The following is a 15,337-nucleotide window of genomic DNA, read 5'->3' on the forward strand; positions in this document are numbered from 1 at the left end:
CAGAATGTTAAATAGTATCCAGTATATGACTAATCCATATATTTTTTCTGCAGTCCTCTTAGCCCTGCGATCCCTGAAGATGCCTTCCACTCTCCCACAAAGAAAGTCCTGACCCCTAGAAGCAGCCCTCACTCCACCCCTGACCCCGGCAGTCGTCACACCAGTACTGGCCACCCGTCCAGAAGAGAAAGTGGCACACTGTTTGAACAGGAAGGTCTGCTCTATTCCACAACAGACCCCAATGTTGCCAAGGTGTTACGCAGAGCTGCCAATATTCTCATGTAGGTTTCCCTTTTCTCACAAAATGTAGTTCAGCAATATACATTGTAAATCCCTAGTAATGCTCTTTTCAGTAACTACCAATAAATCATTCCACAGATCCCATTTATACATGTTGGGAGATGACACTATGGGTAGGACAGGTGGCAACTACATCATTGCCAATTGACTACATGAATGTGGTGCATCATCATATGTAGTTTGTTGTCATGGTAATAATTCTTTATCCCCCTGAGCTACCTATAGTGCCCAGCATGCAATGAAATGCGTGCAAAGGTCTGTGGGGAGTCCGGGGGAGTATATGTACTTTAATACTTGAGACCTTTAAGACAAACTGAAAATTTCTATTTCAGTTCTCTCACATTTTGCAGAAACTGATGCAGATGTCTCTAAACGTCAGCCGAAGATGTACCTGTCAAATTGTATAGATTATAGTTTGCAGAAATTCAATTCTTTTTTTTGTCCCAAACATAGTTCACAACAATTGTTTATTGTTGACATTTTCAGGAAAAACAAATCATTCCGTCATGGCAGGCCCCACAAGGTAAAATCTGTATTTTGACTTCATTAAATTTTAAAATTTTCCCTGTGCTTCCAGTTGCTTTTTCCAATTATTTTCATGCACAAGATAGCCATATTTGATAACTGCAAGTACTTTTTTCTTGTAGTGCTTTCGGGACTTGCGCAGTGTGAAGACCATAGTACGAAGGGAGGGGAAGCCATCATCAACGCTGAGAAAAGCGCCGGCCACTGTGAGCGCACAGTTCTCTGTGTCTCTTAGCAAGTTGATGGAGACTCTGAACCAAGCCAAGCCTTTCTTTGTCAGATGTATCAAGTCTAACTCAGATAAGGTAACACAAATATTTCTTTCCTTCAGTTTTATGATATGATCCTAAGCTGCTAGAATATAAATGAAACTGTTAGTGACAGACATTGCTTTTGCTTGAATAAAGGATTGACTTCAACACTAAAATTAAATGCATTTGCCAACTGATGACACGTTCATTTTTACGTTTTAGTATGTACCAAGTGCGATAAATTTTCTGTATGGTAGCATTGGTTGATAGTCTGTGAACCATCTCTTTCTCAGGCTCCCTGCAAGTTTGACTCTCAGCTGGTGTTACGACAGTTGAGATACACGGGGATGTTGGAGACAGTTCGCATCCGGCAGTCTGGCTACAGTGTTCGGCTAACATTCCAAGTGTGTGCATTCATTGATCAATTGGTTATTACTTTGAAATTCACCTGTTAAGTGTGTCCAATTTTTTTCATAGATGCATGTTCTAGTTTTGTGAAGGTTTTGTTTTTTTTTGTATTCAATGCTTTCTTGCATTTTATGTTAGGACTCAAAATACTTTATAACACGTCTTGTAATTGTTGAAGATTGTTATTTGTTGGTAAAGTGATTGTGAAGTAATAAGTATTTTTGTTTTGTTTTGTCAGGAATTTGCCCAACAGTATGCCCTGCTTCTGAAGAGGGGTATAGAGAGTACTAAGGAGGACATTGCTGAGTTTCTCCACTCTATGGAGCTGGATGACAGACACTATCAGATGGGAGAGTCCAAGGTAAATATAGGAATGGCCTGCAAATCTGGAAATTTGCATATAATAATAAAAGGCTATTCAGACAAATAGAAGTGTATCGTTTAAATGTGTATTATTGCTTTCTTCATTGCAGGTTGGATGGTTGTTTCATGACACATGCAACACAAAAGCATTACTATGTACAAATTATGCAAATTGAGTACCGTTAGCCATATTGGAGGACATCTTGTTTATTTGCCTGTTGTGTTGACATGCAGATGGCAAAGGAAAATTCCTATACCGAAGAAGATGTATGGTGTAGTTTCCTAATTCCCAAAATGTTGGACAGCAATTCTGAAAAAGAATTTCCTCGGCCAAACCCCCAAGCCTTAATTTTGTCCTTCCCCCTCCTTCACTAGTTATTGTACACTCCCCTGCATAGTAACTCGTTCAACAACACGTTGTTAACCGCATGTTGCCTCTCCACACACTTTGATCCCTCCTATAAAATGGCATGTGTTTTCCATTCTGATAAGGCAATGATTTCCGCCCGCGCACATGGTTATTTTTACCGTCATAAGTATGACCGGTGTGGACTTGAGCGACCCTTTGAAGTGCTGCAGCACCTTATTTGGTCTCAGACTTCAGGCATTGCCACTTCCTGTGTGTAAAATCAGGTGCTCAGCCTGATCAGTGTTTGTCAATTACAGCAGCATTACTGAATTACTCACACACTTCCATTTTGTACATCATCTGCTAGTGTTTGATCTTGCCTTGCGGTTTCAATCAATGATTCTGAAAGCCATCTGAGTCTTTAATACCTTTTGATGATACGGTAGGTGAGCAGTCAGTGGAATATGTCGTACCTTGCTGACTGTAATCTTTTACATTGGACTTGTACCATCTTCATGTCATTCTTCCATGCTGTGAATATATGACATACGTATGTTTACAACTATATTTTTTCATTCGTAATATCACTTACTATCTTGTTTATCACCTGCTGTTCCCTGTTGTGTAAAGGTTAAACATGCTTGTACTTCAGCTATCAAGGTTTGATGGCAGATCGCTATAGTATGTATTATGTACATACATGTAACATATGATTGAAGTCTCTTTGAATACTGAATTTTGATATTGACAGTTTCAGAATTCTGTACAACTTTATGCATTAAATTTGTACATTGTAAATATTTGCTGTGGTTTTAAGTTCATAGTTTTCATGGTGAGCTCACATGACTAACAGGTGTCTTACTGCTTAAATTCTGTATTGTTTCAACCACAGTGAACTTAAAACTAATGTCAGCTATTTGCTTTTGCTTTTGCTGTAGGATAAGTAAGCTAGGCTTACTAAGCTTTTGTAGAATTTCTATGTTTTACAAGAACTGTGCCCATCTTGCCGCCCTGCTGTGCAGGTGTTCCTGCGTGAGAGTGAGCGACTGAAGCTGCAGGAGGCGCTGCATGAGGAGGTGCTGCGGAGAATACGAGTCATCCAGGTGTGGATGAGGGGCATGCTGCAGCGCAAGATGTACCTGAGGATGAAGGAATCAGTCATCAAGATTCAGGTGAGATTGTTGAATTAATTTACTTTGTCAGCACATGCCAACATTCGAAGATGAAACTGATCTCAAAGCAACTGTAAATAATTTCATCAGGTTGGTGAATGATTGAATAGCAAAATTCTTTAATCACAACCACTTGTTCATGCTCTTGTTAACAGGCAGTTTTGAGTAAAGAAATAAATGTTACTTGATCTCAAAGCAGTTAGCTGAGTTTTGCAAAGTTGTGCAGAATGTTTGAAATTGTACAGTGTAACTGACCTGAAATGTACCAGCTGCATATGCAGATGGTATTTCAAGCCCTGATGATGACGGACTTCTACCTTCCAGAGGAACATCCGAGCGTGCCTTGCCCTGAGGAGGCTGCTGGCTCAACAGCAGGAGAAGAGAGCGGCCATTTCTATCCAGAGTCAGTGGAGAGGTCACAGGGCACGGCGGAAATGTGGGGAGATGCGGCGGGAAAGACGAGCTCAGGAGCAGGCCATGAAGGAGATGGAAGAGGCCAAGAGGAGGTTTGGCAGACAAAACTTTTGTAGTCTAACAAGTCTGGCAAGAGACTAAAGCACTAGCACTGTGCCATCTTTGATTTAAGTTCCTCTTATAAATTAAGAGTAGGTTCTTTGCATGAGATACTGCAAGTCCAAAGAAACCTTCTGGTTCTGTCATCATTGACAACCATGGGTTGACTTTTTTTTAGTTTTTTTTGTACTGGTACAGGTATTGACTGGTACTGGTACCTATGCAAAATGTTACATTTAGCTATGCAGCTGTGCCATAGTCCATTTTCATTCCACCTACAGGTTTACTAGATACCACTTACTTTAAGCCCCTCACATGGGCATGGAAGTGATCTTCCTGAATTTCAAAACATAGTAACTGAAAAAACAACATGTTCCAAACCCTGTCAAGTCATCTGTTACAAGTAGGTGTGGGCTGTTTTACAAGCACTTCAGCAATTGAAGTCAGCTGGGATGGACACAGGAGTGGGCACAATATTCAATATTCATAAGTCAGTTTCTGATATTCTGGAACTGCTTCAGGCCTTACCACCAACCTTCATCCTAATATGGTAATTGCAGAGAAGTCAGACCCACACAGAAATAGGATTTTATATGACGCACCATTTTGTCAAACTTAACTGGGTAATTTTGATAAAATAATTGCCATGGAGTTGTTCAAGCTACAAATAAAATAAAAGTGTTGGCAGCCTGAAGTTTCTTAAATACATTTCTTACGAAGGGGTGACGCATGAATGCATTCTTGCATTATGGCTCACAGTACCAATATGCATGTACTTGCTGGATTACAGGGCACAAGAAGCAATGGAAGAAGAGAAGGCTCGACAGAAAGCAGAAGCAGCATCTGAGATACAGACACCCACACACATCAATGGTTCCATCTCTCCACAGTTACAGTGAGTACATGTTGTTGTACCATCCTCCTCATCTCTTCACTTTGAAAATTTTGAAGTTACATGTAGCTATACAATTTCATTTTCAAGTTCTGAAAAGAGAGGCAGTCAGTAAGGTTGGTTAGGTTTTGCTGGCATGTGCTCTTTTGTTGTGCTAACAATTTTTTCTGCGCACCATTGCACCAATTCCCAGAAATGATTTTTGAGCCATCCATGTCAATCTCTATTTGTAGAACAGGAGTCATGTTGTGCTCATCATACATGTATTTTTTCTGATGATACTGCCATTGTGGAAAAAATTACTTGACTTGGATGTAGTTAAGTTCATATCACTTTGCAGCAGTACACAATACAGTAGATGATTACTAAGTGCTAGAGTGGGAGGTAAGGTCTGTCTTTCCTCTCCTTGTGCCTGCCCTTCTCAGGAGAAAACTCGAAAGTCCCAAGTATCGGGTATCTCCAGAAGTCCACAGACCACCCAGGTAGGTGACTTGCCCACCTCTCTCACAAATGTTGTCAATTTTTCTTCACCTTTTGTTTTCCCCCCTTCCCCTTGCATCCTTTGATATCACCAAGTTCTTTTCTTTTGGACTAATGTTAGTCCCATTTTGTTCTGTTTCCCCCCTCCCTGGTCCCTAGCCCCTTTGCTGTTGTCTTCACTCTGAACATATAAAAAGAAAAAACAAACCTATGCATGCAAACCACAGAGTAATACTCTAACGGTAATGTCTCCATGAAGCTGTTATGTATACACACGTCCTACCATTTCTGACCCTGTTTTTGATTGGTTAACAACTTTGCGTTCCATAGCATTTTTGCTACTATCTTTGCTCTTCTCCCTCAATCTAAATGCTGCTTTTTTATGTTTTGCATCCTCTTGCCCTGCTCTACATACATCTTCCTCTACCCATACACCTACCTGTCTTCCACCTCCCTCCTCCTCATGCAATCACCCCCCATTTCATAGCCCCCTGCCCTTCTCTATGAACCCCGTGTTGTTTGTCCGGACTGATGCCAGCTTAATCACCAGACGAGCAGCCCAGTCTTGCTATGTTGGAGTGCAGTAAGTGCATGGTATTACAAAAATACTTTCCTGCTTTTCTCTTCTTTTTTTCTCGCTTTAACTTAAAAATCACATCTTCTCCTATGTAGCAGTCTGCTTGTTTTATTTTTCCACAACCGCAAAAGCATGCCTACGGGCTGTTCCAGGAAGACAGGAAACCAGGAGACATTTTTATGAATAATATACATGTAATTATACATTATTATACATGAGGCTGCCTCCCATGCCCTACATAGTTTTTCATGGAACGGCCCGGAAACATACAATGACACAGGTATTCTAAAGACCTGAGATGTTAGTTACATGTAGATACATTGTACATGTACAAATGTACATCTGACAACAATGTATGCATCATCATGTTTGTGCATGTTGCATGTAACATACTATTTATTAGTTGAACAAACAATCACTTAGTACTTGATTAGATTATGTGATATTAACATTTTGCTATTTTTATGATGATAACATGTATTATTACCTGGTACACGACAAGTTTGCTTGATATCCATCATACATGTATATTCTCGCACCAGTCACTCCTCTGATTGCTTCCCTGCAGAATAGTCTGGCACTTGTTGATGGGCATTTGCTTACATGTAGATGTACATGTATCTGTGAGCTCTTTTTGGCTCCAAGTCACGTGGACCTCTGTAACGGCATGGTAACAGGGTTCAAACGGGCATTCTGATATTCAGACTGTGTTACACTGCTTCTAAAGAATATTTGATTCCCAAAATAATGATGTACAGGTACATATTAAAAGGCCAAACATTCAATTTGGATGGGTGCCAGACTATAAATTGTGGAGAGGCAGTTAGAGAAGAACACTGAACATAGAGTAGAATGGATAGCAGGCTATATGTACATGTAGGAACAAGTTTACTGATCAACAAACTGGGTAAATGTTGCTTGGGCTTTCCTGTGGTGTTGCAATACATGTACTATGTCTTTACTTGCTTACTGTCGTCTGTCTCACTACTCTATCTTTGTCACTGCTTGACTGTCTTTCTCACCTCTCTGTACATGCACATGTGTCGCTGCTTTCAGAACTGGCCCCTCTGCCAGTTACCACAACATCCCAGGATACCACAGCACAGGACACCATCATAGTCTTGGGTACCACAATCCCAAACCTCAAAGTCTTAGACACCACGACTTGAGACCCCGTAATCGTGGCTACCGCTCCTATGGCGATCCTGCCTTGCACAGTTATATACGCACACCAAAACAATACAAACAGCAAGACAGTAGGAGACCATACTCAAAAAGGTACAAGACTTAAATTGTACATGTATCCCTTTATCCCAATTTTATCTCAAATCAGACATCAGAGGTTGCAAGTTCCAAAAGAAAAGATCTTTTTGTGTGATGTGTTTGTCGCTTCATAACTCTATGCTTCTCTGACTTTTAACAAAGTTTTATGTTTGTGTTTATGTTCTCCCTGTTCTGTGCTGTTTCAGTGTGCTTAGCAAATGCTGATGATTATCATAGTATAATATACAAATCAAATGTATTCTTGAGATCATTTGAGTTAGATCATTTTTTTAAGGAACTGGAAATCATCTTAGAAAATTATAAGTCCACGTGACATCCTACCTATCAGCTAACTGCTGGCATGTAGAATAAGGATATACGTAGAATTGTACAGTAACTACTGACTATTTTAAGCATTATTGAATACCCAAATGTCGTTAGATAGAATCACACTAAAATAATGTGACTAACAAAATAAAACGTACATGTCCATCCTTCCCCATATCCAGAACCAAACCTGTTACGTGTATCCCTACAACCCACGTGTGTCCCTACAGTATTGCATACATCTTCCTATCACATAATTGTGTCCCTACAGTGTGTACATACGTGTATCCCTACAACATAAATGTGTGTCCCTACAACATTTGTGTGTAGCTACCACAAAGTGTGTCCCTACAGCGTATGTCTGTCCCTCTCACATACATGTAGGCGTCCCTAAAACGTGTGTCCCTGCAACATATGAGTATACATGTATGTATATCCCTACAAAACAGTGTGCACTGGCAGCATACATGTAGGTGTGTCCCTACAATATACATGTGTCCCTCTCACATACATCTTTCCCCCAACATACATGTGCCTTATGCCTCACTCTTATATCTGACCACCCTCATATGCTACTGGTTGTATTTCTAGGGGTTCTGCAGATGCTTTAAGTGCCGGTTCTGCTTTCAACGGGCAGCTAGAAAACATACCATTTATTGACGAGTGAGTTCCCATTTCCCCAAGAAAACTAGATAGATAATCATAACTGTGTAACCGATATGTTTGTCAGTCAGACTTAGCAACTAATCAACATGATTCATAGGAGTTAGTGACCAATCAAAAGGCGCTGTCTTGTACCAGTTGTACATGTAATAGCAACTAGTAAACGCGATCTGCAACCAATTTTTCAGGTACTCAAGTAAGTCTTTTCATCAAAAGAAAAATGCAGCATTTTGACATTTCTAATTTTTTGCTAGGAATCATAGTGTCAGTCATTGAGATATCAAAGCTCCTTGTCAGTTTGTGTTGTGTTTGGTTGTTGCTCTCTGACTAAGTCTTGCACAGCTCAGTTGCCTCCATTCTCTGTGGTGTACATGTGAGACCAGTTTTGTGGTTGTGACCTTTGTTTTGCAATGCTACGTGATGCCTATCTGTACCAACGTATGACATATACATGGCATTGTTTGTGTCCAAAGAGTCAATCACTGTCTTTAATGTATTCTGTAAGTCTGATTTGTTGTTATTTTGTCAGGGATGCTTCTCCTGTTTCTGCGGAGCCTGGGGAAACTGAAGTAAAAGCTGAAGCTGAAGAAGACAAACCTCTACAGAATGAGTTAGTATCCTGCTATGCAATAGAATTTTACTAACTATTATAGTGATAATATGTATGATTTTCTGTATTTCATGTAACATACATTCACGATTCCCTTTTTACTCAATGTCATCTTTGTACAATGTACATGTGTGTTTCCTGCATTTCCATTGATGTCCAATGAGTACTGTACTTAACAACCATAAGTAAAGTTTTAGCCTTTAATGTTATTATGATCAATATCTTAATACGAATACAGTATATTAATCAGTGATCCATGGGCATCAGATGCTGATGCTTAATCACTCAGAAATAATTTGTACCAAAATGAAGATGTAAGGGCCAAACATTCAGGTGTGATCAGAGGAGTGAATTTGTGCTAGAATAGAATACATGTATATAGAGAGAGTCCAGAGAAGTGTTGCAGACTAACATTTAGGCTATCGAAATGTTAGCACGGCCGTATGAATGCATGAGAAACAAAAGTAACTTCTACACATAAAGGTCTTTAACTCTCCTGAAGTATGACTCATTCTATCATGATAGTCTTTTGAATAGCAACAGAATGATGGGCAGTAACAATGTCTCACAAGCATGTACAAAATTTAACTCTTGACTAAAAAAGTGACTGTCCTACTTTTTGTACTATGTGAATCTCACATTATTATAACAATATGTGGGTGAGGATAAAGGATGATTGCATGGCAATTAATCTTGTTTACTAACATAACTTCATCACCCAACAGAAGAAGGCCCTCGGCCTCGGGCAGTAGTAACTCAGGCTCTCCCAAGAGGAAGCCGCCACCTATCATGCCCAAACCAAGTTCCAAACATGTGATATCTTCACTGGCATCTACGGAGGAAAGTCAAGAACCCAGACCACGGTTGTCTTCCAGGTCTGTAGTTAGACTTCCTGCCATCTGAAGTGGTTATCACATTTCTGTAACCCTGAACTGACTGTGGTATGGTGTGTGGTAAACCCTATTCACACAATAGTCATATTAACTGCTGTCTTCTTGTAACACCCATTATAACATGCTACAGAATCTAACCCTGATAACAGTTTGAACAGTTTGTTTGAAATACATTTGTACTTATATTGTAGTTTTGCTGTATGTTTTGAACCAACCATCTTTGCGCCACAGTCACCCCTATACATTATTTTTTATAAGGCTACATGTACATATCTAAGACTTTGCCTTTTGCAACTATTTGAACTGTGATTGGTTATTGCACCACCAAGACAATGGTTGTGTATATGTAGTATTTTATACATACTTACACCAAATCAAGACACAAAGTTTGGTTTTCTCTCCACCAATAAAAATAGAAGGTTTTCGATTTAGTAAAAATCTGAGATATATTTCAGTTGGGTATATTCTGGCCTGCTATACATGTACCATTTGCAGGCTACCCACTGTTAATGTTGTGAACATTTTTCCTAGTGTGAAAGATGTAGCCAAACAGTTTGAGGAGAGAATATCTCCCCCTGAGGAGCCCCCACTGATGAACAGAGCCATCCGGAAAAGTGCTTCTCTCCCAGCAACAACAGTATGTCACAAGTCTTCAACTTTTTACTCAGATTATGAAAAGTTTTAGGAAATGATATGTGATGCATAAATTTTTTGAGAGACAACACTATGTAGAACTTATCATGTTAATTTCATGTGACCACTACATCCAAACACTGCACCATGGTTTCCAGCTTTTGAGTTTTATTTTGATAAATTTACCATAGTCTATAGCAAGCTATTCTTTCAGTTGTTGGGAAAACACTGTTACTGTATATAGCATGAGGACAAGATGAATACAGCATGACTTTTGTGCATACACATGCATGTACATGTATAACACTTTAAATCTCAGTACAAAACATACATGTAAATGCTTTCAAGATATTTGACTGTCCAGTCCAAACACACATTTGCATCATGGTTCAACTCCCTGTACAGGTTCTAGCAGCAGAGATGCCTGAAGAGCCCAAAGCTGGACTCCTAGGGTCACCTTCATCGTCCACCCCCAGACTGACCTCTCCTACCCAGACCAAGGCTGCGCTCAAACTCCACCTCTCCGAGGACAACATCACCAACCTGGAGAGAGTCCTGTCTGAGAAGAAGGCCAAGATCGACAGCGGGCAGTCCCCCCTGCTGGAGACCCCCACCTCCTCCCCGAGTACCATCTCCTCAGAGATACAGACCATCACTAAGAAGCTGAGGAAGAAGTTTCTAGCCCCAAGGAAGAGGAAACCATCTAACCTGACCTCAGATGAAGAGGACAGCCTCAAGACACCAGAGTCAAGTAGGTGTTTTTGATGAGTTTCTTCTTTTGCAGTTTGCTCAAGTGACAAAAAGCGATGTATGGGGACATCTCTCTTTACATGTGTTGGAGGTATTGATTGCACACTCAGTCAGACATCTATCAAATTCGTACACACTGAAGTTGAAAATGTTGAGAATTTGTGAACACCTACCAGTAGTCTTGCTTCTTTATACTCCGGTCATACATGTACATTTGTACAATTCTGATGATTTAGATTTCTCAGCACACAACTGCATGTATTATCATGTAGTAATGTAGTGGGCTAGAGTAGATCAAGGACATACAATGTCCTTGAGTAGTAGATAGATAGATATTGAATTAAGAAGCTGCAACAGATTTGCATGTAGTAAATGCTGTCTCGCTCATGTGGTAGCATATGAATGGAAATCCCATAGACATTAATGAAATAGGCCTTTACATAGTATTAGTTGGTAATGAGAGGAAAATTTTCCATCTGTCCTGGCTCCATTTTCTCCTCGCATTTCTGCTATTCTAGTTGATCTGTAAGGCCATCAGATTTCTGCCTATTATATTGCAGCTAGCTTTTACTCAAGACTGTAGACTAGAGTTTTCTGTCCACACTGCATAGTCATTGGATCATCCTTCATTTAGCTATGGGGCAGTGCTGAAGTCACATGGAGAGGCTACTTCCCTGTATTTTTAGAAGTAGGATGGGTGAGTGCTGGAAGATCTATCCTTATTGAAGTGCCTTTCAAGTTTGATTTCATATCAAATTTATTAGAGGACAAACCAGTGACAAGCTCCCCTGTGTTACAGAATCTAAATGATTCTAGTAAGAGTGCACAGGCCACCCATATTTGGTATTGCTGATAATGTGATTATCCCTGATCCAATCATTGTGCAGTGAAGACAGAGCATGAGTCAGCCTGGACAGCTGGCTGGCTTCTGAAAGTCCTGACATGTGACCGTGTAGCTGACTATAGCACACTGCACCACTCATTCTCTTCCCATGCTATGTCTCCTACCCCTGCAAGCTAGCTTGCTCGTAATACATGTACAACAATATACATGACATCAGCCACATGCAAACAGAAGCCTAAGAATTAATGCAGCATCTTGTCATTTGCTTATTAGCATAATTGCTAATTTCATTAAAGCTCAGTGTCTCATGTATGTGCGCATTTATTTTTAAAGCAAAGTCATTACTCTTGTCCTGTATCTTCCTATCTTTTGCATGGTAAGTTACGCCTCTCATATTTTGTTCCAGTTTCTTATTAGTTTTACTCGAGCATGTGTTTTGCGTCCATATGTTATTAGCATTAATTTTGTTTATCAAACATAATTTTTGACAGCTTTGTTGATTGTCACGTCATTTGTCTTGCATGTTTGTTGTTGTCGTTTGTGCCCTAAGTTGGAGTGGCAGTGCTGCCGCCTTTCTGTCCAACTGCTGACGATAACGCGCCGCCACCACACCACGACTTGAAAACGACCAGCCTGAGCAAGGCTGTTGAATGTGGTGCATGTGGCAAGAATGTAGTGAAGGAGGGGTCAAAGTGCAACGGTGGGTGCATGTCCAGATGAGAGAGTTACAAATGCTGCCTTAATTGCAGAACACGTTTTGGAATATTCTAAAATACAAAATGGAGTGTATGGTCCTTTTTATGCAATTTAGAATAAATTATTACGTTTCTTACAAGTCTGCTAATTGACGTTAAAAGTTTGATTGCAGTTCGTTGTACATGCCCAAATGTTCAAAGTAAATTGTGTAGTACATGTAGGTTAACCACTTTTTGGGAGGTAGCTTTCATTTTGATATGTATCTATTGTCATACACATAAATGTATGTGTGTTAGGAAATCATTCAAATGTATATTCGCCATTTAGATTTGTTAAATATCTTTAGTTACCTTCCTTGTTTCAGTTGTATTTCTCATTGATTAAAGATGTTAATACACTATGGCCAGTAACTTGTTAAATATTGAATCACAAGTTTCTAGAGACCCAGCTATGAATTTAAAATCAATCCCAAATATAAAGTTATGTATACCTGTGTATTAGGCCGGAATATACCCCTGTCCATAATACACTGGGTAGATTCTCACCAGAGATATACATGTACATGTACTCTGGCTTTCTACACTGATAGCTGATTGTCAAAACCTGTCACTGATACATACATGTACATGTACATACGGTACAATGTATACTTTCCCAAGAAGACTACTCAGGGTAATGTGTAGCCATCTGTCCAGTATGGTGGTCACTATGGACAGGATTCGTAATGCTTGTGTCAATGGCAAGAATTATTGAACTTGAAGGGAGCACCAAAAAGTGGTGACATTGGCCAGGTGGTCCTCATGTAGAGGTGTTTACTTCCACAGGTTTGACTTTGCATTGTATATTATTTATTGTCTGATTGTCGATCTCTCCTCTGACCAGTCTGTAACCAAGTGTTCCACGACCGCTGCTGCATGAAGGCCCTAACGTGTTATCCCAGCGGGAGCAGTAAACAGAAGAAACGCTCCAAAGCAGTGGCTGAAACCGAGCGGGTCCCCACCCCTGCCACCGGGATGAACCTGAAGGGTGCTTCACTGGAAAATGTGCCGACCAACATCGTCATCAGTAATGCCTATGACCTCAGGCAGATTGATGCATTCCTCCTGAAAAAGGTAGGTCAGCTATAGATGCTGAAGTCTGTCATAAGAGGAATGCACTAATATTAAACTGAAGCATTGCTTGTATATATGAAATTTGACATAGACTTACTTTGTACCAAATATTGTCTTTGCAAATATGATGTATACTGCTGCTGTTGTCTGGCATTAGTGTCCACTGCCATGGTAATTTCACAGTAATTTTGGCTGTCACCACTCCCTTAACTGTCCTTCCAGCAAAGCCTTGAATCAAGTTGTAATAGTTCAGCATTGGTGATGAAACTTGTGGAATCAAGTTGTTTTGGATAATAAAATGTGCAGTGTACTTACTGAGTGTTTGTTAATGTTGTACTTGTAGATCAATGACATGAATCAAGATGACGGGAGGAGGGATACGATTGTGGATGTTGTGTTTAAGAAGGCCATGAGGGAGTATCACAGTGACCTCATCACCACATATTCTGCTGCAATATCAGTGAGTTACTCCTCTTGTGATTTTATTAGTTGCTAGTAATACAGTTTCAGGTACATTGTACATGTACCTAGCCTGTAGAGTGGATTTTAATATCATTCTTGGTATTCTTGGCTAATGTCTTAGTTCTAAAGCAACTACACTAGTAACTACCTGTAAGACCTACATGTACATTTTAAAAAGCATGCATACAGAGGAGATTCTTGACCCCCAGACTGTTGTAACTATTGTTTATTTCATGGTGAGTTTTTGATAAAGTAAAGTAAAGTACTGATGACTTGGGGTGAATAGGTAAAGGTGAAAAGGTAAGGGTCCCATTTATAGCTCCAGAGGCTATTGGGGCATTACAATGTACATGTATGTTAACTGTAGGTGGTTGATCCACTGTGTCTTGGACATTGTATGATAAGGTTGAGCCCATACCTCTCCTTTACCTCCCCAAACAAAAGTCAGCCCAGTTACACTTGGTTGGGGTGAGGAAAGTTGTAATGTTCCTTTCCCAAGGACACATTGTCTAACCAGGAATTGAACCTGGGACCTCCACTATTGTAACTGTTATGAAATCAACACCACATGTGTACATGTAATGTACTGTATTCTAGACTAACGAAGAGGTGACCCTGCGCTACAAGGACCTGATCTCCAAGTTTGAGAAGGTACTGGAGAACGTCGTCAGTAAAGAGAAGACCAGTGCCAAATTCCCGGTCACCCTGGGGATCAACGCCTTCAGGGGGTTCCTGGACGAGTTTGTCAGGAACTACAACCCTGGGGAGAAGCAAGTCAATAAGGTAGACATTAGATAGCTCTCTTTGTTGTTTCTAGGGTACATTACGGTTAGTTAAGTTACTGTTAGTGTTAGTTAAGGTCCTCCCCACACCTTTTGATGCTTAGGACAGTGCTCATCCTCCTACGTTTCTATAACCCTTGAACCACACAGTTGTACATGTACAAGCCCTACAGCAGGGGCTAGATCACTGGTATAAGTAAGCAGATGTTTTTATTAGAGAAGGTTTGTTTTAAATTGATTGAACTTTCAACTGTGAATGACCGTGAGTGTGAGTGAATCCATGATGTTTGCATTAAGAGATTAGCAAGTGTCTGTCAAAAAATGCAAATCTATCCAATATTTATTGTGACATTTCTACAAGGATAATTTGTACAATACATCTATTACAAGTGTCATTTCAATTTTCAGACGAGTCCTGTTCGCTACAAGAGGAGGAAAAAGGACGATTCATTTGTAAGTATATGTACTCTAA

At 40.0% G+C, this 15,337-nt stretch overlaps 1 protein-coding gene across 13 annotated transcripts in view; it reads left to right on the forward strand.

Moving 5' to 3' along the window:
- The window catches only part of LOC109469760 (unconventional myosin-IXa-like), a 55,742-nt gene that overhangs the window by 27,103 nt on the left and 13,302 nt on the right, over window positions 1–15,337 (forward strand). For 3 of the 13 annotated variants that reach the window (XM_019768361.1, XM_019768362.1, XM_019768368.1), the window contains 21 exons: window positions 54–281; window positions 787–823; window positions 948–1,130; window positions 1,370–1,480; window positions 1,723–1,845; window positions 3,219–3,368; window positions 3,693–3,874; window positions 4,672–4,776; window positions 5,199–5,255; window positions 5,741–5,836; window positions 6,887–7,108; window positions 8,012–8,083; window positions 8,613–8,693; window positions 9,419–9,568; window positions 10,118–10,223; window positions 10,625–10,970; window positions 12,364–12,513; window positions 13,392–13,621; window positions 13,965–14,081; window positions 14,681–14,866; window positions 15,274–15,318. In XM_019768361.1, coding sequence (XP_019623920.1) covers window positions 54–281; window positions 787–823; window positions 948–1,130; window positions 1,370–1,480; window positions 1,723–1,845; window positions 3,219–3,368; window positions 3,693–3,874; window positions 4,672–4,776; window positions 5,199–5,255; window positions 5,741–5,836; window positions 6,887–7,108; window positions 8,012–8,083; window positions 8,613–8,693; window positions 9,419–9,568; window positions 10,118–10,223; window positions 10,625–10,970; window positions 12,364–12,513; window positions 13,392–13,621; window positions 13,965–14,081; window positions 14,681–14,866; window positions 15,274–15,318 — 2,977 coding nt within the window. The remainder of the gene's footprint in view (window positions 1–53; window positions 282–786; window positions 824–947; window positions 1,131–1,369; window positions 1,481–1,722; window positions 1,846–3,218; window positions 3,369–3,692; window positions 3,875–4,671; window positions 4,777–5,198; window positions 5,256–5,740; window positions 5,837–6,886; window positions 7,109–8,011; window positions 8,084–8,612; window positions 8,694–9,418; window positions 9,569–10,117; window positions 10,224–10,624; window positions 10,971–12,363; window positions 12,514–13,391; window positions 13,622–13,964; window positions 14,082–14,680; window positions 14,867–15,273; window positions 15,319–15,337) is intronic. The other 10 variants (XM_019768366.1, XM_019768365.1, XM_019768363.1 and 7 more) reach the window with 10 other exon arrangements.

This window comes from Branchiostoma belcheri, unplaced genomic scaffold (genome assembly GCF_001625305.1).
Source record: "Branchiostoma belcheri isolate BF01 breed outbred unplaced genomic scaffold, Haploidv18h27 scaffold21, whole genome shotgun sequence".
Classification (NCBI taxonomy): Eukaryota; Metazoa; Chordata; class Leptocardii; order Amphioxiformes; family Branchiostomatidae; genus Branchiostoma; species Branchiostoma belcheri.